This window comes from Trichomycterus rosablanca, chromosome 18 (assembly GCF_030014385.1).
Source record: "Trichomycterus rosablanca isolate fTriRos1 chromosome 18, fTriRos1.hap1, whole genome shotgun sequence".
Classification (NCBI taxonomy): Eukaryota; Metazoa; Chordata; class Actinopteri; order Siluriformes; family Trichomycteridae; genus Trichomycterus; species Trichomycterus rosablanca.
In genome coordinates, this window is record NC_086005.1 from 12,352,758 (window position 1) to 12,380,097 (window position 27,340).

General features: G+C 41.6%; 1 protein-coding gene across 3 annotated transcripts; it reads right to left on the reverse strand.

Moving 5' to 3' along the window:
- Nucleotides 1–252: 252 nt before the first annotated feature.
- cuedc1a (CUE domain containing 1a) lies at nt 253–24,044 on the reverse strand. Of its 3 annotated transcripts, XM_063014184.1 has the most exons (11): nt 23,621–24,044; nt 20,754–20,951; nt 16,623–16,753; nt 12,790–12,916; nt 11,662–11,860; nt 7,106–7,177; nt 6,013–6,072; nt 4,057–4,150; nt 2,963–3,021; nt 2,804–2,873; nt 253–681 (listed from the first exon to the last, which is right to left on the reverse strand). In XM_063014184.1, coding segments are annotated over exons 1-11 (1,125 nt in total). In that variant the 5' UTR covers nt 23,735–24,044; the 3' UTR covers nt 253–680. The 3 variants fall into 3 exon arrangements, with proteins under 3 accessions (XP_062870254.1, XP_062870255.1, XP_062870256.1); XM_063014185.1 differs by lacking the exon at nt 7,106–7,177; XM_063014186.1 differs by lacking the exons at nt 2,804–2,873; nt 2,963–3,021 and having other exon boundaries at nt 4,040–4,150.
- Between the last annotated feature and the right edge of the window lie 3,296 nt (nt 24,045–27,340).

The following is a 27,340-nucleotide window of genomic DNA, read 5'->3' on the forward strand; positions in this document are numbered from 1 at the left end:
TTGCAGTTGTGTGCTAGCACTTCTTTTAGTTATGTGGTTTGATAATAGATTACACTCTTCAGCAGTCAGAAGTCCCGTTCTGTCAGCTTATGGGGCTTCACAGCTGAGTTGTTGTTGCTTCTAGACATTTCTAGTTTAAAATAACAGCACCTACAACTGACCAGGGCAGAAACTGCACCAACTGACTTGCTGGAAACATTACTGAGCCGATTCTTGTCTTAAATACTGAAATACAATAAGTAATTGTGTCCATGTGCTTTTGGCCATCTATTATATATGTTTATAGGTACAAACCTGAGTTTTAAACACAGATTATCATTATTGTTATCATTATTATTATTATTATTATCAATCATGGCTGAAAATCTTTGCTGTGGTGAACGGAGAGGAGTTTGTGCTTGTCCTGAGTGTCAAAACAACCTAGACACACATCCTCAACTCCACCATGGCATGATATTCCTCCTTAAATTAACTCTAATGGCCAAAAAACATACAATAAATTAAATAACATTTTAAAATACAGTGTGATTCAAAGTTCTAAGTTAACACGGTGTTTATCTTTTCCGGCTTGCTGATGTAAACCTTTAGATAAGGGCTACTTGTTGGCCCCTCCAGACTCATCCAGGCCAATACAGATGGCAAAGAGGGATAGAGGTTCATCCCACCATCACACAGGAAAGTCTGCAACAGAGATACCGGCACTTAATTAAACGACTCAGCAATGGACGGAGCAAACAAAATACATTAACCAAACAAATTGACAAACGGTTAATAGAAAAAATGACATTAAAAATATGATGCAACAAAGTGTCTAAGTTTTCTCTGAAACTGTACAGATCTGGAACAAGTCTCTGACCTCAAGTGACCTCCACAAATATATACATTACCATTTGGAAGTGGGGACACACCTAACTAAAGTTAACTGAATTTTGATACTTACATATATAAATTTTAATAATTTATTATTATTATTATATACATAGTACATAATATATCATATACACCGATCAGGCATACCATTATTACCACCTTTCTAATATTGTGTTGGTCCCCCTTTTGCTGCCAAAACAGCCCTGACCCGTCGAGGCATGAACTCCACTAAACCCCCAAAGGTGTGCTGTGGTATCTGGCACCAAGATGTTAGCCGCAGATCCTTTAACTCCTGTAAGTTGCGAGGTGGGGCCTTCATGGATCAGACTTGTTTGTCCAGCACATCCCACAGATGCTCGATTGGATTGAGATCTGGGGAATTTGGAGGCCAAGTCAACACCTCAAACTTATTTTTGTGCTCCTCAAACCATTTCTGAACCATTTTTGCTTTGTGGCAGGGTACATTATCCTGCTGAAGGAGGCCACAGCCATCAGGGTACACCCTTTCATGGAAACGGTGTACCCTGATGGCTGTGGCCTTCTTCAGCAGGATAATGAGCCTTGCCACAAAGCAAAAATGGTCTGCAATAATGCTTAGGTAGGTGGTACGTGTCAAAGTAACACCCACATGGATGGCAGGACCCAAGGTTTCCCAGCAGAAAGCATCACACTGCCTCCGCTGGCTTACCTGCTTCCCATAGTGCATCCTGGTGCCATGTGTTTCCTAGGTAAGCAACGCACACACAACCTGCCATCCACCTGATGTAAAAGAAAATGTGATTCATCAGACCAGGCCACCTTCTTCCATTGCTCCGTGGTCCAGTTACGATGCCCACATGCCCATTGTTGGCACTTTCAGCAGTGGACAGGGGTCAGCATGGGCACCCTGACTGGTCTGCGGCTATGCAGCCCCATACGCAACAAACTGTGATGCACTGTGTATTCTGACACCTTTCTATCAGAACAAGCATTAACTTCTTTAGCAATTTAAACCATGACCCAGTTGCCGGTTTACCACAGTTCTTTCCTTGGACCACTTTTGATAGATACTGACCACTGCAGACCAGGAACACCTCACAGCTGCAGTTCTGGAGATGCTCTGACCCAGTCGTCTAACCATCACAATTTGGCCCTTGTCAAACTCACTCAAATCTTTTACGCTTGCTCATTTTTCCTGCTTCTAACACATCAACTTTGATAAAATGTTCACTTGCTGCCTAATATATCCCACCTACTAACAGGTGCCGTGATGAAGAGATAATCATTGTTATTCGCTTCACCTGTCAGTGGTCATAATCTTATGCCTAGTTGGTGTATATAGTGTTTCTTCAGAACATTCTGTTTGGGTCTTCAGTAAAAAGAGTTTCAGTTTAGTTATCTGGGATTTAAGTGAGAGGTTAGGTTTGATTTAATTTAGGGTCAATTTGTATGTCTTTGTTGCCATCCTAGGTACTCTCATAAGTAGGACCCTTCTATATTCACGGGAAAATACAGGGACATATAAAAGTGGGACAGTAAAATCTCATCAACCAAGAAACTAAATTTTTAAACAAGAAAACAACAAACAAAGCCTAAAGAACTCAAGACTAGTTTCTTAAAGAGAAGGTTAAGGTGCTTCCATGGCCCAGTCAATCTCCTGTGTTGAATCCTACAAAAGCTATTATATAAGGCATTTTTAACTGGTGCAAACATATAGGGTTTTGGTAATTTGTGATTTAATACTTTAAAATGTGTTGAGTTCCTTTGTTTGTTCCTATGCTTTGTTCAATGAACCAAAACTAAAACTTATTTTATACTTAAGAAAGGTGGTAAATAATTTTTGCAGCAGTGTATATGTTTATAAATGCATATATCACCTCAGACTGATACAAAAATACTCAAATCTGTCATCAATTCTCCAATAATATGTAGGATTTGTTACAGTCTCTCTCACCATGACACCACTTCTTTCTCCGACTCGTCCTTATCCTGAGTGCCGGGTCTCCTGAGCATGCCGTGGTCCTCTGCACACATATGTACCAGCATGAGAGGAGACAGACCTCAGAACAATCCTTTCATTTTACATTCAGATTACAGGACATGAGCTGCTTACCTCCTGGAAATCCCTCTACATCCTCCAGGAGGTTGGCAGTGGAGGCGGCAGTGGCTAGTCTGATGCCAGGGTTAAGGACTTGACATACTGGGTGAACTGAGAGCTGTGTTCAAAACACTTTTGAATAGTTTTGACTGTTTGCGCTTTGTGCACTTTTTTAGTTGTGTGTACATTTTCAAATGTGTGCACTTTCTCAGTTGTGTGCACTTTTGAGTTGTGTGCACGTTTTTAAATGTGTGCACTTTCTCAGTTGTGTGCACTTTTTTAGTTGTGTGTACCTTTTTAAATGTGTGCACTTTCTTAGTTGTGTGTACTTTTAGTTGTGTGGACATTTTTAATTGTGTGCACTTTTTAAGTTGTGTGCACTTTTGAGATGTGTGTATCTTTTCAAATGTGTGAGTTTTGTGCACTTTTTAGTTGAGTGCACTTTTTTAGTTGCTTGCACTTTTAGTTGCTTGCACTTTTAGTTGTTTGCACATTTTAGGTTGTGTGCACTTTTTGAGTTGTGTGCACTTTTTTAGTTGAGTGCACTATTGAGTTATGTGTACATTTAGTTGTGTGGACGTTTTTAATTGTTTGCACTTTTGAGTTGAGTGCACTTTTGAGTTGTGTGCACCTTTTTAGTTGTGTGTACCTTTTCAAATGTGTGCACTTTCTGAGCACATTTTTAGTTGTGTGCACTTTTTGTAGTTGTGTGCACTGCTCTAGTTGAGTGCACTTTTGAGTTGTGTGCACAGCATTTGAAGTCCCCACCCAATTAGTCCGGTCTTTTCCCACCCAGCAGAGTCTGTGGCCAATTTTTGTCTGCTGCAGTCACTGCCAATTGTGCCCGCTAGATGGCGCCCAGCCAAATGGTTGCAGAACTGAGATTGAAATCGGGGTGTTCAGTGTCCTTTTTAAATTGTGTATATTTTTTCAGTTGTGTGTACTTTTTTGTGTGTACTTTTATGTTGTGTGTACCTTTTCAGTTCAGTAAATGCAGATGACACAGAATGACTGAACACAAACAGACATCTGTACACTGTTATCTAGGATTGAAATGAGCAGCAGCAGAGACAGGGACGATGGAGGACAGACCTGATGTAGGAGGATACGAGTGATGCTTGAGCGGAGGCTTCTTCTTGGACTTTCTTTTCCGTGTTTTTTCAGAGAAAGATTTAGCAATTTCTAACAGCTTCTTCCGTGTAGCTACAGAGAATGAAAACACAAAAACCCTTTTATTACTGAGAAACTTTTACCACAACATCTTTATTCAAAGCTTTTAGAAATGTAGAATGTTTAGCATAATTCCTTCACCTCATTTATTCACCTCATTCATTTTAAGAGGGTTAGCATCTCACAAACCTTAACTTGCTTATGGCTAGCAGACAGGTGTTTCTTTAAAAGGGGGAGGTATTCATTCATTCTGGTGCTTTGCATCAGTGACAGTAGGTATGATGTGCTATGCTTTTTGTGCATATTTTAGGCTCTGTGTGGTTACATTCTGCACTATTTAGACGGTGATGTAGATAAAAAAAATGACTGGTACCGCTCTCTTTCATGCATATGCAAATGAGGAAAGATCAGACAAAAAGTAGGAAGTCTGCCCAAAAAGGTAGATATTATTTTTTATTTGTACACCTCATTTTCCACCTCTCAAAACAGGTGTAAATCATTTACTCATGTTCCTGAGATCGGATGCCAGGTCTCTGATTTTTCCACTTAATTGAGTTATGTTCTAATCTATTGATCAACTACATATCAAGTACAACTGAAATTAATTGAAATGAATTATTTAATAAGTACACAGTATTACGAAAACACAGGAACTATTTAGGGAAATTATAAACTTTGAACATTGCTTGGTGTGTTGTATCCTAGACTAGACAAGATTAATGTACCTTTTACCTGGCAACCCTGAACTAAGTGACACGCAAAGGCTTTGAAGAAAAGCTGAAGTAAAACTTTTTTTATTTAAAAAACCACTAAAATTTGAACAAATCCAAAATGTTCACATCATTTTGTTTACAGTAATTTTTACCAGAATTGAAAGTAAAACTTTTTTTTTATCAAAATAATCATATTTTGTCAATAATCTGTTTAACCTCTATGGCTAAATGTTATGCAAGAACTAAGAATTATTGTATGGATTTGTGTGTATGTCTGTGTATGTGTGTACGTGTGTATGTATGTGTATGCATGTACTGTATATATGTATATATATACACTGATCAGCCATAACATTAAAACCACCTCCTTGTTTCTACACTCACTGTCTATTTTATTAGCTCCACTTACCATATAGAAGCACTTTGTAGTTCTACAATTACTGACTGTAGTCCATCTGTTTCTCTGTATGCTGTTCTTCAATGGTCAGGACTCTCCCAGGACCACTACAGAGCAGGTATTATTTGGGTGGTGGATCATTCTCAGCACTGCAGTGACACTGACATGATGGTGGTGTGTTAGTGTGTGTTGTGCTGGTATGAGTGGATCAGACACAGCAGCGCTGATGGAGTTTTTAAACACCTCACTGTCACTGCTGGACTGAGAATAGTCCACCAACCAAAAGCATCCAGCCAACAGCGCTCCGTGGGCAGCGTCCTGTGACCACTGATGAAGGTCTAGAAGATGACAAACTCAAACAGCAGCAATAGATGAGCGATCGTCTCTGACTTTACATCTACAAGGTGGACCAACTAGGTAGGAGTGTCTAATAGAAGAAGAAGATATACTTTATTTGTCATATATGCGTGGACAGTGAGTGGACACGGTATTTAAAAAAACTCCAGCAGCGCTGCTGTGTCTGATCCACTCATACCAGCACAACACACACTAACACACAACCACCATGTCATTGTCACTGCAGTGCTGAGAATGATCCACCACCTAAATAATACCTGCTCTGTGGTGGTCCTGTGGGGGGGCCTGACCATTGAAGAACAGGGTGAAATCAGGCTAAAAAAGTATGTAGAGAAACAGATGGACTACAGTCAGTAATTGTAGAACTACAAAGTGCTTCTATATGGTGTGTGTGTGTGTGTGTGTGTGTGAGTGTGTGTGCTCCTTACATTTGCCCATGTGCTTAAGTTTGTCTCTGAAGGCATCATCTGAACCGGGGCTGTGATCTCCTGCAGAAATGATAAAAATACAGATTGCACAATTGAACAGATTGTGTCTTGCCATTTTTTTTAAACTAAATTTTTCTTACTTTAAGCTGCTCTTGGATCTGGTCCACACACCAGATTTTGCAAAGGATGCCCTTTTTTATGCAACCCTCAATTTCTATTCTGGCTCTAGACCGGCATTGAAAGTGCACTGGCAAGTGTGGCTTCCAATGGCTAGGCGGTTTCAGCCATCTGCTACTCGGACATTAGCCAATCATGTCCATGCAGGTGTCCGATCGGCCGATAGCACCGCTGAGATTCAAACCCTGCACCCACATGTCTCAGCATGGGTGGGATAACATACTTTTTTTCTGCTGTGCCACCCAAGTGCCCATACTTCAAAACTCACTAACTTGTGAAATGAATCGCATTTATCTAGAAGTGTTTATGTTTACATACTTTCAAGTACACTACCATGTAGTATGTTCCCTGCACTGTGTGTTACTGTGTAGTGGAAATGACTAGGTGTAGCTTGTGAATAATCATCTGTCCTAGTTTGCAATCTGGCATCAGCATCGTAAATTAAGCCAAATGCGTCTGGGGTGAAAAGCACAGTGCTATTGGACTCTGGAGCAGAGAAAGTGAATTTTCTGGAAATATATACATCATAGTTTTCTATCTGGCAACCTTAGTCCCAACCTCTAAGTGTGGTAAAGAAAATTGGGGGATGCCCTGTCCTGTTTTAGCATGAATTTGCTAAGTTTGGTACGGAAGAACACAAGCCTGACAACATAACTAGGATGAATTTAAATACCACTGTGGGCCAGACCCTATCACCCAGCTCTTAACATCGGTGCCCAATCACACAAAATTAGAATTAAATCCTTGCAGTCATGTTCAGAAATATAATAACGCCAGGTGTAGACCATGGGTTTGGATCAAGACCCAAACTCACCACGCTATTGTTCTCCAACATTAGCCATTATGAGCAAACACACAGCCTGGTCTGAGATGAGTGTGGGTAAGCAGGTGCAGTGAGCTGATGAATGATATGTACCTTCAGTGGAACTCTCCATGCAAGCAGATGAATGATAAGCCTGATATTTCAGAGACTCGTGCCTCTGACGATCTACAACATAGAGAGCCAGCGTGAGATGAGTTCAGACGCGTAACCTTGCATAAAGCAGGGAAGAGTTATAAAAGGTGAACTTGAGTTAACTTTCCCTCGGAGATGCAAGCACATCAAGAACAGAACAAAAACTGGGAAATAAATCACACAGACTTACAGTGAGAGAAAATAAGTATTCAACCCCTTTTTTATTTTAAAAATAATTTTGGGTCATTCCTACAATTCGGTGCCTTTTGTGTCCCCAGTACTGATCATTGTATTTATTAAGTACATTTTAAACAATACAGTTTCTAAACATCTTACTGAAATATTTAACACTTTCAAATACTAAACACAATGTTTTCTATGACGGGAGATTTGGACCACTGTGCAAAGTCTCCAGCACATCCCAAAGATTGTCAATGGGGTTCAGGTCTGGACTCTGTGGTGGCCAATCCATGTGTGAAAATGATGTCTCATGCTCCCTGAACCACTCTTTCACAATTTGAGCCTGATGAATCCTGGCATTGTCATCTTGGAATATGCCCGTGCCATCAGGGAAGAAAAAATCCATTGATGGAATAACCTGGTCGTTCAGTATATTCAGGGCAATCCGTAGCTTAGTGGTTAAGGTACTGGACTAGTAATCAGAAGGTTGCTGGTTCAAGCCCCACCACTGCCAGGTTGCTGCTGTTGGGCCCTTAACCCTCAATTGCTCAAACTGTATACTGTAACTGTAATGTAAGTCGCTTTGGATAAAGGCGTCTGCTAAATGCCAAAGTAAATGTACATGTAGTCAGCTGACCTCATTCTTTGGGCACATAACGATGCTGAACCTAGACCTGACCAACTGCAGCAACCCCAGATCATAGCACTGCCCCCACGGGCTTGTACGGTAAGCACTAGGTATGAATGGGTGCATCACTTCAGCCGCCTCTCTTCTTACCCTGATGCGCCCATCACTCTGGAACAGGGTAAATCTGGACTCATCAGACCACATGACCTTCTTCCATTGCTCCAGAGTCCAATCTTTATGCTCCCTAGCAAATTGAAGCCGTTTTTGCCGGTTAGCCTCACTGACAAGTGGTTTCCTTAAGGCTACACAGCTGTTTAATCCCAATCCCTTGAGTTCCCTTCACATTGTGCGTGTGGAAATGCTCTTACTGTCACTATTAAACACATCCCTGAGTTCTACTGTAGTTTTTCTACCATTTGATTTCACCAAACGTTTAAGTGATCGCCGATCACGATCATTCAAGATTTTTTTCTGACCACATTCCTTCCTTGAAGATGATGTTTCTCCACTGTCCTTCCATTTTTTAATAATGCGTTGGACAGTTCTTAACCCGATTTTAGTAGTTTCAGCTTCTCCTTAGATGTTTTCTCTGCTTGATGCATGCCAATAATTTGACCCTTCTGAAACAGATTAACATCTTTTCCACGACCACAGGATGTGTCTTTCCACATGGTTGTTTAACAAATGAGAAGCTACTCACTGCATCAGTTAGGGTTAAATAACTTGTTGCCAGCTGAAACATAATCACCCATGCAGTAATTATCCAATGGGAGGCTCTTACCTATTTGCTTAGTTAAATCCAGGTGGTGACCTTTTTTTGGCCAGGCAGTGGATGAGGTTTAATCATGCAATCATAAAAATATCTCATTCTTTCAATACTGTTTAAAAGGTTTGCTTAAGTCCCTCTAAACCTTGGATTTTTTTTCTTAATGAATTTCATTTTATTGCTGATTATAAGGGTTTTTCACACGTCCCTCAAGTTGCTGTCCCCCTGTTATTTCTTACTACTGTCTCTTAAAATGAAGAGCTGTTTTACATACTGACATAATTTCCTGGAGCTCACATGATCTTTTTGGAGGGAAAACAACTGTGGATGATGAGTGGCTAACTCCTCATTTTAATGTCGTTTTTTCCACATTTTATCCTAAAAGTCTTATATGGTCAACCATAACATGTCCACCCTGTTACGGGATATATGAGAAGAAGCAATACGATTTGATCATTTTAAAAATAATCATACTAAAAAGCAGAGAATTTGTCTGAATTCACTTTTATGCTAGCATGGTTTTGCTCACTCGCTAGCTAATAGCTCAGAATGTCCACCCTGTTATGTTACAACCTAATACGTAACAGGGTGGATGTTACAGTGTATATGAGATGCATGTGAAATGTATATAGCTTTATTATTCAGTTTGGTTATAATAATAACACAAATATTGATATCATGTGTGCATCCTTGGACGTCCTGGGTCAGAGACTGCATAAAAATGTTTTAATAAAACCTACAGTTTGTGTGCTTGAGCTTGACCAATATTAGTTTGGAAAAGTATAACATGTCCTTTTTATAATAAAACATGAAAAACAAATAAAAACAGTGTTTCATTTTCAAAAAGTTTTAAGGTCCAAAAGGCACCGAATCCCAGGAATGACCCATATGTGTTTTAAAGCTTAATGGCAAGAGTCAGGTCGATTCTCCTGGCACCTTATGGATAGTGTTTCTCCAGAACAGTACAATGAGTAAAAAGTTTTTAAAATCACAAACTGTTCCTGGACAGGAGCGCCACACAAGATTTCACAGTGTACTCTTAAACCAATGATACAAAAGATAAGACGGAAGCTGGTAGTACTTTAAACTAAGTTGCAAGATGACCTAAACAGCAGAAACAACAGTAATAAGCGGTGAACTTTACAACTATCTCTGTTCCTATAGCCCACACAAACTCCTCTGCAAAAATAGCATTAATGGTCTAATAAAACTAAATATAAAACTCTCCACAACATGTTCGGAGAAAGATGAGAACATACGATTACAAGAACACCAAACCCACAGCATGGAGGAGGAAGCATCGTGATTTGGAGCTGCCTGGAAATATGGACCAAATGTACATCTGCGTCTTAAATCCGTAACCGCCAATAACTGTATTAATTTATGGAGTCTGAGCTCTTTTTTCTCTAACATTTTCATCCTGTAAACATATCTTTCATTCTGAGTATAAATACAGTGCGTACGTTTTTGTTAATATTAATTACTACAACATTAAAAGACTGTGTGTACCATGTATCCATGTGAAGTGGATATGTGCACAGGAAGTACAGAATATTGAATAATAAAACATAAGTGGTTGAATACTCGTTTCCCTTAGTGTAAGCTTACATGATATGCACAAGAAGTACAATTTAACAAAAATAAATGTCATTTTATTGTTGTAAAAATGAAAGCACAACATTCAGTGCACAAAGTGAAGAACGAGCTTCTTTCAGCTGCTTGCACAACCTTCGAAATTAATGAAAAGGATAAGCAAAACCCATATATACCATCATATAAAATAACTGAGTAAACACTATAAAACATTATACATTTTTATAATGTATTTTAAAACAAACATTATAATACAATACAACGTTTTATAATGTGAGAGCACACAACAGTGTTTTATAATGAATAGATTAATTTATTCTTAGACCTTACAGCAAGACAATGATCTAAAACATACACTATATATATATACACTATATATATATATACAGTATATATATGTATGCTTATGCATTTTTTCTCCTTTCTCTCCTGACTTTTTAGTCATATCTAATTACCCAATTGCATTACGCTTCTCTACTGATGCCAATCCCCGCCCTGATTGAGGAGAGTAAGACTGACACACGCCCCTTCCGACACGTGTGCAGTAGCCGACTGCATCTTTTTACCTGCATGAGGCGAGTTCATATGCGGATCAGCTTTGTGTCTGGAGAGCCACACTCTGATCAATGCATTATCCCTCGACTCCACATTGACTGTGCAGGTGCCATCAATCAGACAGCAGAGGTCGTAATTGCCACAGTTATGAGGAGTCCCTATTCGGCTCCCACCCTGTATGAATAACAGCCAATCGTTGTTCATGTAGGCTCCCAGCCCAGCCGGGTGGCACAGCTGAGTTTCGAACAAATAATCCACACCATTTCTAACAGTAGTGTAAATCCAAAATTGAAAAATAAATCGTATGCTTCCAAATAGCATGGCAGTGTGCCTGCGCACAAGTCCAAATAGCATGGCAGTGTGCCTGCGCATAAGTCCATATCAACATGGTGTTTTGAGTTTGGTGTGGAAGAATTAAAGTGGCTTGCACAGAGCTCTGATCTCATCCTCAGTGGGGTACATGCTCTTTTGAATGAACTGGCAAAGAAAACATGAAAATGTAGTAGAAATTCTTTCCATAAGATAAAGAATTAACTTCTTGATCTATCTTCATGTTATTGTAAATTCTATTAATACAGAACTCTGTATCAGTGCCCATGGGGTTGGAATTGGATGGCCATCAACCACATACAACACATATCCAATTCCACATTAAGGGACCTAGCAGCCTGGAAGATCTGGCCAGATTCTGGATTAGGAACTACTGTCAGATAACTTGCTCTGGATACTCTAATTACTAAAGCTGGGTTTTAATTATGTTACCTGGGTATTTTAGCGCATGTATGTGTATGTTACCTCTTTCCAGGGCAATACGAAACTCGCGGTTGCGCTGCAGTTCCATCATGAACTCTTCGTTCTGCAGGAAGAGGGCAATGCGCTCATCCCTCCGGTACTGCTTCAACTTCCTGTCATGCTCTGAAGCCAAGTACTGCGTCAGAGATGACAATGAGGATGAGGAGGACGAGGAAGGCTGGGACAGGCTGCTCTGTGAACGCTGGGGGAGAGAAACAATGATAGCCTTAACTTTGGGATCAACATTAGAATTAACAGTTTGTAGGAACTGTAGAGCATCATGGTTGTTCAAATGTTGCCTGTTGCTGCCTTTACTATGGTCAGTATTCAATTCAATACACATAATAAAAATACTGATTCTCACAATTTTATGAATCTGGAGGTGTACTATATGGCCAATAGTATGTGTACATTTGACCATGAGCGTGTCAGACAAAATCCACCCTGTGTGTTAGGTACATTACTCAGGGCAAGAGGTCTAGCCTTTTGACATCCTGTGGTCACATATGGGGACATTACAATTGGGGTTTGTTACATCTTATACCTCACTCTGCTTAACTTAGACCTGTTTGTCCCCGTTAGTAGACACTTTTGTCTGCGATCTAGTGGTAGCAAAAATACTGGACAATAAATAAGGTAAAAAGATTTTTAAAAAATGCATAGAAAAGTCAAAGCTCTGGTCTTAAAGAGGCTAGAGCAGTGGATGATAGACACAATTGGGTAGCTGGATATGACTCAATAAGGAGAAAAAAAATAAAAGAAGATAAAGAGCATCTGTAAGGTTCCAGGCAATGATGTTGGACATGCACATTCACTGTTGGATGCATTCACTATTCCACTATAATCCAAAAGTGTTCAATATGATTGATCTTTGTGCAGGCCACTGAAGATCCTCCACACCAAGGGGGAATAAATGGTAGAACAAATTTCCCAAAATTGTTACCACCTAGTCAGACATGTATTTCATTAATAATACTTACTCATTAGCAAGGAAGAGTGTCCACATACTTTTGGCCATATGGTGTAGATAACATTTATTTAGACAGTGATGTTGTCATTCACTTATTGTGTAGTGCTCTTCAGAATATATCAGAAACGTAATGAATCGCTGTTCCTGCTGCAAAAGCCTACCTGCAGACTGTCCTGCTGTTGGGGCAGGATCCTCAGGAAGTCGTCAGGGAGGTTGCCTAATAATGGCGGGTTCCAGTTCCTGTATCCACTAACCTGCCTTTGGCTGGGAGGTGGATGAGCATCAAACCTGGCATTGATGTGGACAAACCGAGTTTAAGGTCAGTCAGAGACTTGAATCCATGACAAACTTGAGGTATTTTTTCTTTATAGAAAGCAGGTGAATTGCAGTGTGTTTATGATTATTGGCATCTTTTGAGTAAAAATGGCATCACTGGCAGCCACACAATTATACTAAGAAACCACTGACAGTAGATGGAGTGCAGATAAATAAATACGTGTAGGAACACAACTGATACAATGAAAACCCTTAATAAAGCTTGAATAACAGATAAAGCTGTTTTGTTTGCACTTTTCACTCGCTTTAGAATAATCCCATCTATATACACTGATCAGCCATAACATTAAAACCACCTCCTTGTTTCTACACTCACTGTCCATTTTATCAGCTCCACTTACCATATAGAAGCACTTTGTAGTTCTACAATTACTGACTGTAGTCCATCTGTTTCTCGGCATGCTTTGTTAGCCCCCTTTCATGCTGTTCTTTAATGGTCAGGACTCTCCCAGGACCACCACAGAGCAGGTATTATTTAGGTGGTGGATCATTCTCAGCACTGCAGTGACACTGACATGGTGGTGGTGTTAGTGTGTGTCGTGCTGGTATGAGTGGATCAAACACCGCAGCACTGCTGGAGTTTTTAAAATACCATGTCCACTCACTGTCCACTCTATTAGACACTCCTACGTAGTTGGTCCACCTTGTAGATGTAAAGTCAGAGACGATCGCTCATCTATTGCTGCTGTTTGAGTTGGTCATCTTCTAGACCTTCATCAGTGGTCACAGGACGCTGCCCATGTGGTTGGTGGACTATTCACAGTCCAGCAGCACTGCTGTGTCTTATCCTCTCATACCAGCACAACACACACTAACACACCACCATGTCAGTGTCACTGCAGTGCTGAGAATGATCCACCACCCAAATAATACCTACTCTGTAGTGGCCCTGTGGGGGTCCTGACCATTGAAGAACAGGGTGAAAGCAGGCTAAAAAAGTATGCAGAGAAACAGATGGACTACAGTCAGTAATTGTAGAACTACAAAGTGCTTCTATATGGTAAGTGGAGCTGATAAAATTGACAGTGTGTGTAGAAACAAGATGGTTTTAATGTTACGGTTGATCAGTGTACATATTTATATTAATAGACATGCTTACTGAATCTAATAGTAAGTCCTAATGGAAGCCAAATGTTGTCCTCATATCATACAAAAGAAGAACTTGATTCCCAAGACTTAAGGTAGCAAAATAAACTGAGAGTTGCATGTGCCAAGTGCTAAGCTAAACGGTAAAATTGAATGATTATGAGGAAAACTAATTCATTTTTGAAGCTCTGGCATCACACAACTGTCTCTTTAATTAATAAATATAAGTGTGAGTGTTCTATTTTAAGGTTTTAAGGTTGCCTTTATGTTTATGTTTAGGTTTGAGCTTTGGTATCAAGTAGTATTGCATTGCACTGAGGATTAACGGTATCTTAAAAGCAGGACTGATTTACAGTGCTCATAATGTGAAGCTGCAGTGACAATGTTTGGACATGAGGGGGTGAAATCCAGCCACAAAATCCATGCTGACTGCACATTTGATTAAATCTAAGCAACCAGATCCAGCAATGATAAATTATTTATTATTACTCACTTAGTTCGTGCCCACAGATTAGAATAATCACATGTGTAGACCTACAGATACTTAGTTTTATAGTGATTCTTACGTTGTAAACATTAGGATTAGAAAAAGTTCTCAGTTAAATGGAATGTCCCACACTGATCAGCCAGATCATTAAAACCACCTTCTTGTTTCTACACTCACTGTCCATTTTATCAGCTCCACTTACCATATAGAAGCACTTTGTAGTTCTACAATTACTGACTGTAGTCCATCTGTTTCTCTGCATGCTTTTAAATCTGCTTTCACCCTGTTCTTCAATGGTCAGGACCCCCACAGGACCACCACAGAGCTGGTATTATTTAGGTGGTGGATCATTCTCAGCACTGCAGTGACACTGACATGGTGGATCACTGACATGAATGGACCAGTGCTGATGGAGTTTTTAAACACCTCACTGTCACTGCTGGACTGAGAATAGTCCACCAACCAAAAATATATCCAGCCAACAGCGCCCCGTGGGCAGCGTCCTGTGTCCACTGATGAAGGTCTAGAAGATGACCAACTCAAACAGCAGCAATAGATGAGTGATCATCTCTGACTTTATATCTACAAGGTGGACCAACTAGGTAGGAGTGTCTAATAGAGTGGACAGTGAGTGGACACGGTATTTAAAAACTCCAGCAGTGCTGCTGTGTCTGATCCACTCATACCAGCACAACACACACTAACACACCACCACCATGTCAGGGTAACTGCAGTGCTGAGAATGACCCACCATCTAAATAATACCTGCTCTGTGGTGGTCCAGTGGGGGTCCTGAGGGGGTCATTGAGGAACAGCATGAAAGGGGGCTAACAAAGCATGCAGATAAACAGATGGACTACAGTCAGTAATTGTAGAACTACAAAGTGCTTCTATATGGTGGAAAAAGTGGAGCTGATAAAATGGACAGTGAGTGTAGAAACAAGGAGGTGGTTTTAATGTTATGGCTGATCAGTGTATGTTTGCGTTTGTTTCAGAGAGACTGTTTTAAAATCAGTGTGGCAGCATGAAATAAGAAGCGCATGATTACTCATTGATCAGACTGAGCAATATAGTTCAGTTCTTGTTCTGGTAATACAGAGCTTGTTTTTTGTGAATGTTTCTTTATGATCAACAATTTAGGAACTTGTTGGACAGGCTATTCCAAAATCATAGCTAGTTTGTAGCTTTAACAGCCCTCCATCAGAGGTCAGGTTACAATTTATAAAAAAAAATATATTATATTTTATTTGGGTTGTGGTCAATACTCAGGCCAACAAATTCGGTAGCATATAATAATGCTAACATACAACATTTTATTAAGAAAACTGTTAGCCACCAGAACCGAGATACTGAACTCCTCGGTTTGAAACTCGGCGTCGGCACCGGTCGGCTGGGCACCATCTAGCGGGCATAATTGGCAGTGCCTGCAGGGAGGGAATGACCGGAATATGTGAGCAGGGTCTTTAAACGCTGTGTAAGGACTCTGACTGGCAGATAGAGGCGCCTGTGCAGAGTGCATGGGTGGAAAGGGTTCCATAAGGGCTGCGCAGCAATATACCCTCTTCAACTGCAAAATATCGGGGATCCCCAGCAGCAGAAGACAAATTAACTACACTAAATTGGGAGAAAATGGCTGATCATTTGTCTTCATCTTGCCCTGTCTTGTGCATCCTTCTCTGTCAACACAACCACCTGCATGTCCTCTCACCTGTACCCTGCTGACCAACAGTACTGGAGGTGGACGTTGACCGATCTGGTATACAGATATATCTTTTGATCTGCATATTTAATTTGGCAAAGTTTTGGCCAGTTACCCTGGCTTGGGACCAGCACTTAAGAGTGCACTGATATGTGAAACCCCAATGGCTAGACTCACAATTTAGAAGGAGTGTCTACATACTTTTGGCCATAAAGGATATCGCTGCCACTCATACTAAGATGCAGTGACATGTGAAAAGTAAATTGCACATTAATATTATTATTATTTAATTCTAATATGAAGAGTTGAACATTGTTTAATCAATAAATCTTAACTGGGATGCTAAATGAAGGTAAACTTGACATGCTCTGCTCTCCGTGTCTTGCCTGGGAGGAGGGAAGGGTGGCACGTCGGCCGGGTACTTCCTGTCGTAGATGTGCATTTCGTAGGAGGGTGGAGAGTATACAGGTGGGGGTTCTTCGTCTGAGCTGTCCGGCTCTAATGTCCTTTCCAGGATCTGTGGAGGCGAAGAGACACAAGCTGAATAAAGAACGGATTTGTTAGAGAAAATACCCCGTCTTGACAACTTCTGTGTTGTGTGGAAAGTGTGAAGCAATTGCAACTTTTTCAATTGCTCCTGTTTTTGCAGATTTGTCCACTGACTTGACAACTGTTACAAATTTCCTTTTATAACAGATAATGGCTCTTGCTATGGCCTTAAAATAGCTTTGTAACTCTTTTCAGACTGATATATATATTTTTCCACAGACCGTGGCATAGTGTTTATGTAAAAAGTGATGTTCTTGGGTTTCATCTGAAGGTTACTAAATAAATTAAATATGTAATCGACAAGTCTGGCTAAAGACTAGTTGTTTTTAATTAGATTAATTGGCTTATAAATTAATTTGTTGAACTGATTAATTAAGCAACCAAGCTGGGCGCCTACATGAACAATGTTTGGCGGTTGTTCGTACAGGATGGGACTCCGGACCAGGGACTCCTCATAACTGATGCAATGACAGCCTTTACTGGCTGATTGATGGCACTTGCACAGAGTTGAGGAATAATATGTTTATCGGGGTGTGGCTCTCAATTCACAAAGCTGATCCGCATTTGCAATCGCCTCATGCAGGTGAAAAGATGCAGTCAGTTACTGCACACGTGTCGGAGGGGGCGTGTGTCAGTTGCGGCATTCCTCGGTCAGCGGTGGAGGGTAGTATCGGTAGAGGGGAAGCATAATGCAATCATGGTGATTGGATACGACTAAATTAGGGAGAAAATTGGGGGGGAACTTGAATTTCTAGAGTTTCTAGAATGATTTGTTTATCATGAACTAGTACTGTGATATAGGGTGAAATTACTCATTCACAGTCTTGTATAAATGAATACAAAATCTGTATCCTCAGTACGCAGTTGTTTCCCGAATAACTAATAATCCCAATCGCACGAGCTTGCTTGATTAGCATGCACCAGTTAGCCGAGGCGCAGAAGTGTGGATCATGCAAGAGATCTGCCTGACCCAGTTTGTTTAGAGAAGTCCTGAGAGTGCTTGCTAAGCTTGAAGTGAAGACAAGAGCAATCAGGACTTAAACAGCCATCTGACAAAATATCATCCTGCAAGTGACTTGACTGGAGTTAAATGCTGCACAAGAGGTAAATAAAACATGGAGGATTAGGGAGTTATGCTTAAAAAATGTGTATCATTCATTCTTACAGGCACTTGGATCTTTACTGAGATTAAAAAGGGGTTAAAGACACTACTCATGAGGTGTTATCTAATGTAGGGCACTTTAAATGGAGCTAATTACTTTATAACCAGGGCACTTGGGTTGTGCAGCGGTAAATCGTGCTAGCCAACTACTGCTGAGATCTTAGCAGTGCTAACCGCTGATTGAACATCTACACAGACATGAATGGCTGTGTCTGAGGAGGGCGGGATGGCCGAACAGCCCAGCCAGTGGGAGCAGCTCGTTGGTGCAATCTCAGTGTCAGTCCCAAACCCAGATTATACAAGGAGGGTTTGTCAGGGATTATACGGACCGCAATTATATGCTGTGGTGATCCCAAAAAATACACAATTATGCTGTGGTAGCCTAGTGGGTGGAGCTTTGGGCTATCATTCTGAAGACTGTCGGTTCAAATCCAGGCTTTTCTATGCAGCCACTATTGGGTCCTTGAGCAAGACCCTTAACCCTGTCTGCTTCAAGAGCGCTGTACAATGTCTAACCCTGCACTCTGACCCCAGCCTTCATACAAGCTAGGATACGCTGAAAAAGCATTTAATTGTATTGTACACTTGTACATGTATATATGACAAATAAAGGCATTCTTCTTCTTAAATCACATCAAAATAAAAAGACCAAAGCCCATTAAACAAACCAACATTTTCAACAATTTACCACTGCTAGGTCAGACATCTAATCATAGTAAAGAACATATTTGTAGAAGGATAACCTGAATATATATATACACAGACCAGGCATTACATTATGACCACTGACAGGTGAAGTGAATACACACTGATTATCTCTTCATCACGGCACCTGTTAGTGGGTGGGATATATTACGCAGCAAGAGAATATTTTATCCTCAAAGTTGATGTGTTAGAAGCAGGAAAAATGGGCGAGCGTAAGAATTTGAGCGAGTTTGACAAGGGACAATTGTGATGGCTAGACGACTGGGTCACAGCATCTCCAAAACTGCAGCTCTTGTGAGTTGTGTCCCGGTCTGCAGTAATCAGTATCTATCAAAAAGGGTCCAAGTAAGGATATGGTAGTGGTAAATCGGCATCAGGGTCATGGGCAGCCAAGGCTTATTGATGCATGTGGGAGGTGAAGACTGGCCCGTGTGGTCCGATCCAACAGACGAGCTACTGTAGCTCAAACTGCTGAAGAAGTTCATGCTGGTTCTGATAGAAAGGTGGGGGGGGGGGGGCACAATAATAAGAAGGTGGTCATAATGTTATGCCTCATCTGGTTTTTTTTTTTTATGACATGGGACATAAAATATTTTTTATCACTTAAGGCTTAGTGTATCTATCCAAAGCTTAAGGGTTTTTTATTTAGTAACACAGTTTAGCTCAGAACATGAAGAATTGTATAATTTATTAAAATTGTCATTTTCATTGAAATACCACCTACATAATCAAATAATACAACTATTTCTACACCCACTTTCCTCTGAATTCCATTTCCCCAAATCTCATCCTTTCTCTCATATATTACTAATTATCCTCTGTTCCAGAAAAGGACACACACAAATGAGCTAAAAAATCTTTCTGAGCCAACCTTAACGATGCACACTACATAGTGAAAAGTATTTGAGTATTGTTTTAAATTTCAGCTTATAAAAATGTCTATACTGGCCCTTTTCTGTGATCTATATATATATATTGTTTCTGCATTGTCTCCTTTTTAGCGCGTCCAATTGCCCGATTGCATCATGCTTTCTCTCCACCAATGCCGATCCCCACTCTGATTGAGGAGAACAAAGCTAACCCACGCCCCCTCTGACACGTGGGCAGCAGCCGTATGTATCTTGTCACCTACACTTTGACGAGTGCAATGCGGATCAGCACTGTGTACGGAGAGACACACCCTGACAGCACTCTTTTTCCCATCTCTGTGCAGGCAGGCTAAGCTGAAACTCGATACAATGTATTCGAGATCCCAGCTCTGGTGTCAGCGTGTGTTTTTACCGCTGTGCCACCTGAGCAGCCTCTAAAAATATTTTTAAGTGTCAGTTAAAAAAAAAGTCAAAATGATTTAGAGGAATAGGTGCCCAGGTGGACATAGGTGCACAGCAGGATATTCCGCTGGCACACCAGCGCCGTGATTCTGAACACCTCGGTTCGAATCTCGGCTCTGCCACCTGCTGGGCGCCATCAAGCGGGCACAATTGGCAGTGCTTGCAGCAGACAATAATTGGCCACAGAGTCTGCTGGGTGGGGAAAAGACTAGACTGTATGGGTGGGGTCTACAAACGCTGTGTAAAGACTCTAGTTAGCAGGCCGAGGTGCCTGTGCAGAAGTGGAGGAGCCTGAGCAAATGCAGCAGACAATAATTGGCCACCGTGCCTGCTGGGTGGGATGACCGGACTATGTGGGTGGGGTCATCAAAAGCAGTGTAAGGAACCTGATTAGCAGAGAGGCACCCGTGCAGAATGCATGGGTGAAAAAGGGTTGCGCTAAGGGCTGTACGCGGGTCGGAGGAGGCATGAGCAGCAATATACACACCTCGACTGCAATCAGGGATCCCCCAGCAGCGGAGGACAAATTGACTACTCTAAATTAGGAGAAAAATGGGAGAACATGCATAAATAAAACAAAAAAGAATGGCTAGTTATATACTTTTGGCTATGTAACCTGATAGCATGCATGTTTTTGGTAGTGTAATTTTTTATTGTAATGAGAAATGCTTTAATCAGATTTGCCTAACTGATTTAAACTCTCTTGTTGACAGAGATGGGTGTTCTAAACAGAATTAGTTACTGGAATCAGCAGAACAAACACGACTCACCTCTGCAGGGATGCTGTCCTCTGAGTCAGAGCTTTCATCAGTACCCTGTCCGTCCAGGCTCATCTGCAGGAGCTGGTCAATTGTAGAGTCCACGGCGCCGTTGTTCGACCGCAGCACGCACTCGATCACCTCGTGGTCCATGCTCGGGAACATGATTTTGAAATCATCCATGGCCTGGTTGAACTCCAGCCGCCGCACCTGCAGCACAGACAGAACTGGGTCAGGACCGGCGAGATGTTACTGTTTCATTTAATCTAATGATGTTCTTGCAGACTCGCCTGCTTGTCTGCCGGCTCTATTTTGGCAGGCTTTGAGATGTAGTGTGTATTGAATTAAAGAAATAGACTGGCACTTCTGAACTCTCTTTATCTACTACAGCTGAAGTCAAACGTTTACATACTTTTGTAAGGAACATGTACATTATATGACCAAAAGTATGTGGACACTAGGGTTGGGCGATTTTCATACCGTCATACCATCTTCATAAAATACAGCAGTATACGGTATTACCGCGGGGGGATGAGTTCGCGAGCGATCCGATTCTATTGAACGGCTCTTTCGAATGAACTCGAGTCGCATCTCTGGGAACCGTTATATATACGTTTTATATGTTCTTTTCATTTTTGCGCCGTTCTTATTGGCTGTAATACACCCATTCTGCTTCACATCAGTACGGGGAATTAATCAGTCATAATGAAAGCTGTTTTTTGTCGGAATTCAAATCCGAAATCCGAGTATCGCGAAGAGTGAGCGCGACACACACACACACACAGATAATATTATATTGTATAAACTTGCACAAGTGTGTTTTTTTGCAAGTTCGGGCTTGTCAGTGAATGTAACCGTATTCGGTACACAGATGTGATGACATGCCAGCACGTTGTGCCACCCCATCCCATGGTTTTGAATGGCAAGATACTAACTGTTAGCTTAGCAAGCAAAACCCGATGGAATCGCTGTCTAAGTAGCGCGTTTGAATAACCTGCCTTATAATAAGTCATTGACTTATTAGAATCCTCTCTACTGAGGCAGCTGCCTATGTAGGCAGTAAGACAGCAAGGCAGCTCACTAGGTGTTTGAGCTTTTGTGTTATCGCCTCAAAAAGTGAGCTCCCCCACAACCAATCAGTGAGCTCCAACCACCTACAACTCCCACCCCTCCCTTATTGTGGATGCGCACAGATCTTAAAGTCTCCGTTTTCAAGGTAAACCCTAAGCAGAAATTTGGCGCTTCACATTTTTAAAATACCGTCACCGTTTTTAAATACCGCGGTATACCGTAATACCGTCATACCGCCCAACCCTAGTGGACACTTCTATTAATTATTAAGTTCAAGTGTTTAAGCCACACCAATTACTAACAGGTGTATTAAATCATCAATATTTAATATATTATATGTTTTTAAATCTGTGGCAGTATTGTGGATCTAAATGTACCCATATTTATTTATTTATTAGGATTTTAACATTATGTTTTACACTTTGGTTACATTCATGACAAAAACGGTAGTTACTCGATACACAAGATTCATCAGTTCACAAGTTTAATGTCAAACACCGTCATGGACAATTTTGTATCTCCAATTCACCTCATGTGCAGGTCTTTGGACTGTGGGAGGAAACCGGAGCTCCCGGAAAAAACCCACACAGACACAGGGAGAACATGCAAACTCCACACAGAAAGGACCCGGACCGCCCCACCTGGCGATCGAACCCAGGAGCTTCTTGCTGTGAGATGACAGTGCACCACCTGGGACACTATATTGGAGTTTAGGGGAAATTTAGGACAAATTAGTGATCCCAGAGAGTCTCAATTCAATGAAAGCTTAGGGTGGGCTATACTGCTTCAGGAAATCAAGCATCATTCTGGCCCTTTGGTGTTGCAGTGGTAAAACACACTAAAACACCAGAGCTGACATCTCAAGCTTGTGAGTCACAGGCTAGGTGACTATACAGACAATGATTGGCTCATCAGTGAGTGGGATTGCCAGAGGGGCTACTGCACACAGGTATGTTTCAGTCATGGCTTTCCTCAGTCAGGAGTGAAGGTCAGTAGCAGTAGCGGAAGGAAAATACAAATGGGTAATTGGATACATCTAAATTGGGAGGAAAATTGCATAAAAATGCATAAATAATAAAAGGTAGGCGCCCAGGTGGTGCAGCGGGATATTCTGCTAGCACACCAGCGCCGAGATTCTGAACACCCCGGTTCGAGTCTCGGCTCTGCTACCGATCGGCTGGGCGCCATCTGGCGGGCACAATTGGCAGTGCCTGCAGCAGACAAAATTGGCCACCGAGTCTGCTGGGTGGGGAAAAGACTGGGCTATGTGGGTGGGGTCTTCAAATGCTGTGTAAGGACTCTAGTGCCTGTGCAGAAGTGGAGGAGCCTCATGAGCAATTCCACCGAAGCACGAGCAAAAAAGAAGGGGTTGAGGACTGCGAACGTGTCGGAGGGGGCAGGAGCAGGCAAATATACCCTCCTTAAACGCAATTGGGATCCCCAACAGTGGAAAGCTGATTGTCTACAATAGATCGAGAAAAAAAGGGAGAAAATGCATAAATTAATAACAAAAAAAGGATGTGCAGCATTGTGAACTATCTGAAGCGTATTTGAAGGAACTGCAAAACAGCCAGTCAGCTAAATATTCCAATAGTCCGAAAGGTCATAAAGGTTATAAAAGCATATAGCAGTTTCTTACTTTTTCTTTGTTTTCATGTTAGAAAAATGCGTCCACATCATTATTCATGGGAACACAATACAATATAGTTCCAGTAGATCATTTTTATAATTTCATAAACAGCAGCACGTTTGATGCGCATGCACTCACATGCAGGAAATACAAACAAGGAATGCAAGACCAGACAAACCTGTCGAGAAGGCTTGCCGTTATTGAGCTCAGATCCGCCGTCACCTAGGTTATCTTCCCGTGAGCCATGGCTACCGTTACTGCTGGCGCTGCGCCGAAACAGGCTGGTCATCATCCACCGTGCCTTCTGGAGCCTGGACCAAGCTCTGCCAAATCCTCTGGGCTACAACCCTCTCGCTCTGCTCCCACCCCTGATCACACCTCCGTTATTCCCACATGGTACTCGCCGAGTCAGAGAGCACACTCAAAAAAGGTACAGAGGTGTACTTTTCAGGGTACAACTGCTTCTCACGGAGGTCGCACCAGGAGTGTGTCCTTTTAAAAAATAATGTAATGTACCTTTACTACTCATTTAAGGTACATAACTGGACCTAAAGGAGCCCTAGAGGGTAATTTTACATTCTGTGTACCTTGCAGAATTAAAATGTTCCCGTAGAGTCCTTTTTTGTGAAAGTCTATGGAACGGGGAGACGGCATGGAAGGAGTTTGTTTTTGCTGCAGCCTCATGAGACTGAGCATCAATAAAACATTTTCTTAAGGGCGAGTTCCTCAGATCCGATTCCAGAGTCTAAAACTGAGCCAGGGAGTCTGGGCGTGGGATCTTTTCAGGATCTGCAACACAAAAGTAATTGGAAACAAAGTTAAAGTCAAAAGTTTACATACATTTACACTAAAACCACCTCCTTGTTTCTACACACACTGTCCATTATATCAGCTCCATTTACCATATAGAAGCACTTGGTAGTTCTACAATTACTGACTGTAGTCCATCTGTTTCTCTGCATGCTTTGTTAGCCCCCTTTCATGCTGTCCTTCAATGGTCAGGACCCCCACAGGACCACTACAGAGTAGGTACTACTTGGTGGTGGTGTGTTAGTGTGTGTTGTGCTGGTATGAGTGGATAAGACACATAAATGCTGATGGAGTTTTTAAACACCTCACTGTCACTGCTGGACTGAGAATAGTCCACCAACCAAAAACATCCAGCCAACAGCGCCCACTGGGCAGCGTCCTGTGACCACTGATGAAGGTCTAGAAGATGACCAACTCAAACAACAGCAACAGATGAGCGATCGTCTCTGACTTTACATCTACAAGGTGGACCAACTAGGTAGGAGTGTCTAATAGAGCACCAGCAGCGCTGCTGTGTCTGATCCACTCATACCAGCAAAACACACACTAACACACCACCACCAAATAATACCTGCTCTGTCATGGTCCGGAGGGGGTCCTGACCATTGAAGAACAGGGTGAAAGCAGGTTAAAAAAGTATGTAGAGAAACAGATGGACTACAGTCAGTAATTGTAGAACTACAAAGTGCTTCTATATGGTAAGTGGAGCTGATAAAATGGACAGTGAGTGTAGGAACAAGGAGGTGGTTTTAATGTTATGGCTGATCAGTGTGTATATAAGGCCCTACCTAATTCACAGCAGTGAAAATCGAGTCACCGACCGTGAAATGACCCTCTTGCAATTTGCTGTGAAATTTTAAATGTAAGGTTTGTGTTTAGCGATTTAACATTTTTAATTCACGTAGTGTTCAAGTGTCTCAAGTTTACTGGTTAATCTGCACTTTGAAGCAATCCTAGCAACCCTATGGCAATTCAGTTAGCAATCGCTTAGTCAAAATGTCCAAGATGTTAAAGTGTGCAGCAGCTAAAAACACGACTCAGGTAACTCACACAGATGAGAATTTTCATCTGTAAGACCGTCGCTGAATGTTCTAGGTTTACATTTAACTATTAAGGTAGGCTGTGCTGTGTATTGTAGTTTCCATTTATTCTGTCGTTCAATTTATGAGTGTTATTTAATGACTGCCATGAAATGTAGCACTTTTCTTAAAAAATCTGTGAAATCTGTGATTGGTGGCTCGGTGGGTAGCACGGTCGCCTCACAGCAAAAAGTCCTCGGTTTGATCCCCAGGCGGGGCGGTCCGGGTCCTTTCTGTGCGGAGTTTGCATGTTCTCCCCGTGTCTGCGTGTGTTTCCCCCGGGAGCTCCGGTTTCCTCCCACAGTCCAAAAACATGAAGTCAGGTTAATTAGAACACTGAATTGCCCTATAGGTGAATGGGTGTGTGTATGTGTGTGTGTGTCTGCCCTGCGATGGACTGGCACTCAGTCCAGGGTGTTACTGTGTGCCTTGCGCCCATTGAAAAGCTGGGATGGGTTCCAGCACCGATAAGCGGTCAAGAAAGTGAGTGAGTATTACACCACACTTCCAAAAAACACAAATGTTCTCTGAATATACGAGGGTTCTTCGAAATGTTTCCGCACTTTTTAAACTCTATTTATTAAGAATTTCAAGAACAAATGACATCACTTTTCTACACAGTCACCTGTTTAATGTGTTTTTGGTTGAGCGTGTAGCCACTGATGCACCACTGCTTTCACATCATCACCACATGAAAATCTTCTTCGTCTTAAAGCTTCTTTGAGCAGTCCAAAAATGTGGAAATCAGATGGTGCTAAATTCAGACTATAAGCTCTCTCTCAGTCTCTCAGACACGACCAATTACTCCTCCTCCCACCCTCACCGTTTTCAACCAAAATATAAAAGTGCGGAAACTCTCGGATCTTTCGTACAACAAAATCTGTTGGGTCAAAAAACACACACAGCACCTAATATTAATGATTCGTTGCTGAAGAAAGTGTTGTAATGTTATTAAAATCATTTAACAGGTGGGGACTTCTCTGTGCCTACATAAAAAAGGTTAGCTTGCCTGCAACCATGTCTCATCAACAAGCATTACAATAGGATGCCTTATTTGGACACAGATGTATGTGATCTATTCATTCAGTCACAGAACATTCATGATCATTGACTGTTTTACCAGCGCTTTATCCCGGTCAGGGTCGCTGTGGGTCTGATTCATTTGGCACAAGGCAAAAAGCACCCCAGACAGGTCACCAGTCCATCACAGGGCAAACAAACACACACACACACACACACACTCATATTCAGGGCAATTTCAGAAGCTCCAATAGGCCTCACTGCATGTCTTTGGACTTGTAGAAAGAAACATAAGACACCCAAAAACCCACATGGACACAGGGAGAACATGCCAACACCACACAAAAGGACCCTGGGAATCAAACCCCAAGTTCCCTTTCTGCCACAGTGTCGCCCAGTCACAGATCAATGGCACAGAAATTATTGAAAGACCATAAGACTGGTCAGTGATTAAAAGCTGTCAGCAAGGAGGAAGTGACCAAATATGGACATATATTTGACCAAACACAGGCATAAACACTATACGCTTCATTGTACGTAACAGGTTCAGCAGGAGGTCCCACTGCCAAAGTCTCCGTCTGTTCTGATTACGTATCAGTCTTACCTCCCAACTCTTACACAAGCCCGGGACTCCAGGAATCCCTGTTCCTATGGTAACACCAGAGTCCCTGAGTTGGAAGTAGCGTAGGCTGGCGCTGGTAGGATGTGCCCTGTACTAACTTCACAGTGACCCAGAAGGCAGCGTCTGTCTGCATCGTATAATTATATCCCACACAGAGAAGAACTGTGAGTTTTAAACAGTTAGTTTCGCTTCAGTTGTATATTTTAGAGCTAATAAAGCCTCAGAAATTGTGAAGCTGACTGATTTAACTTCTTAATTGTCTGTAACATGCACAGCTTGTGTGATGGAATGCAGTTAGGAGTCTGATTTAGCTCTGTGTGAGATACTCTGGTTTACTCATGCCCACCTATACACATTCCAATACAGT

Excerpts from the sequence above, each read along its gene's own strand:
- cuedc1a (XM_063014184.1), bottom strand. The coding sequence starts at position 23,734 with ATGATGACCAGCCTGTTTCGGCGCAGCGCCAGCAGTAACGGTAGCCAT. Across the intron at positions 20,952-23,620 it reads ACGGCAAGCCTTCTCGACAG|GTGCGGCGGCTGGAGTTCAA; the intron begins GTTTGTCTGGTC and ends TCTGTGCTGCAG. Across the intron at positions 16,754-20,753 it reads AGGACAGCATCCCTGCAGAG|ATCCTGGAAAGGACATTAGA; the intron begins GTGAGTCGTGTT and ends TCGCCTCCACAG.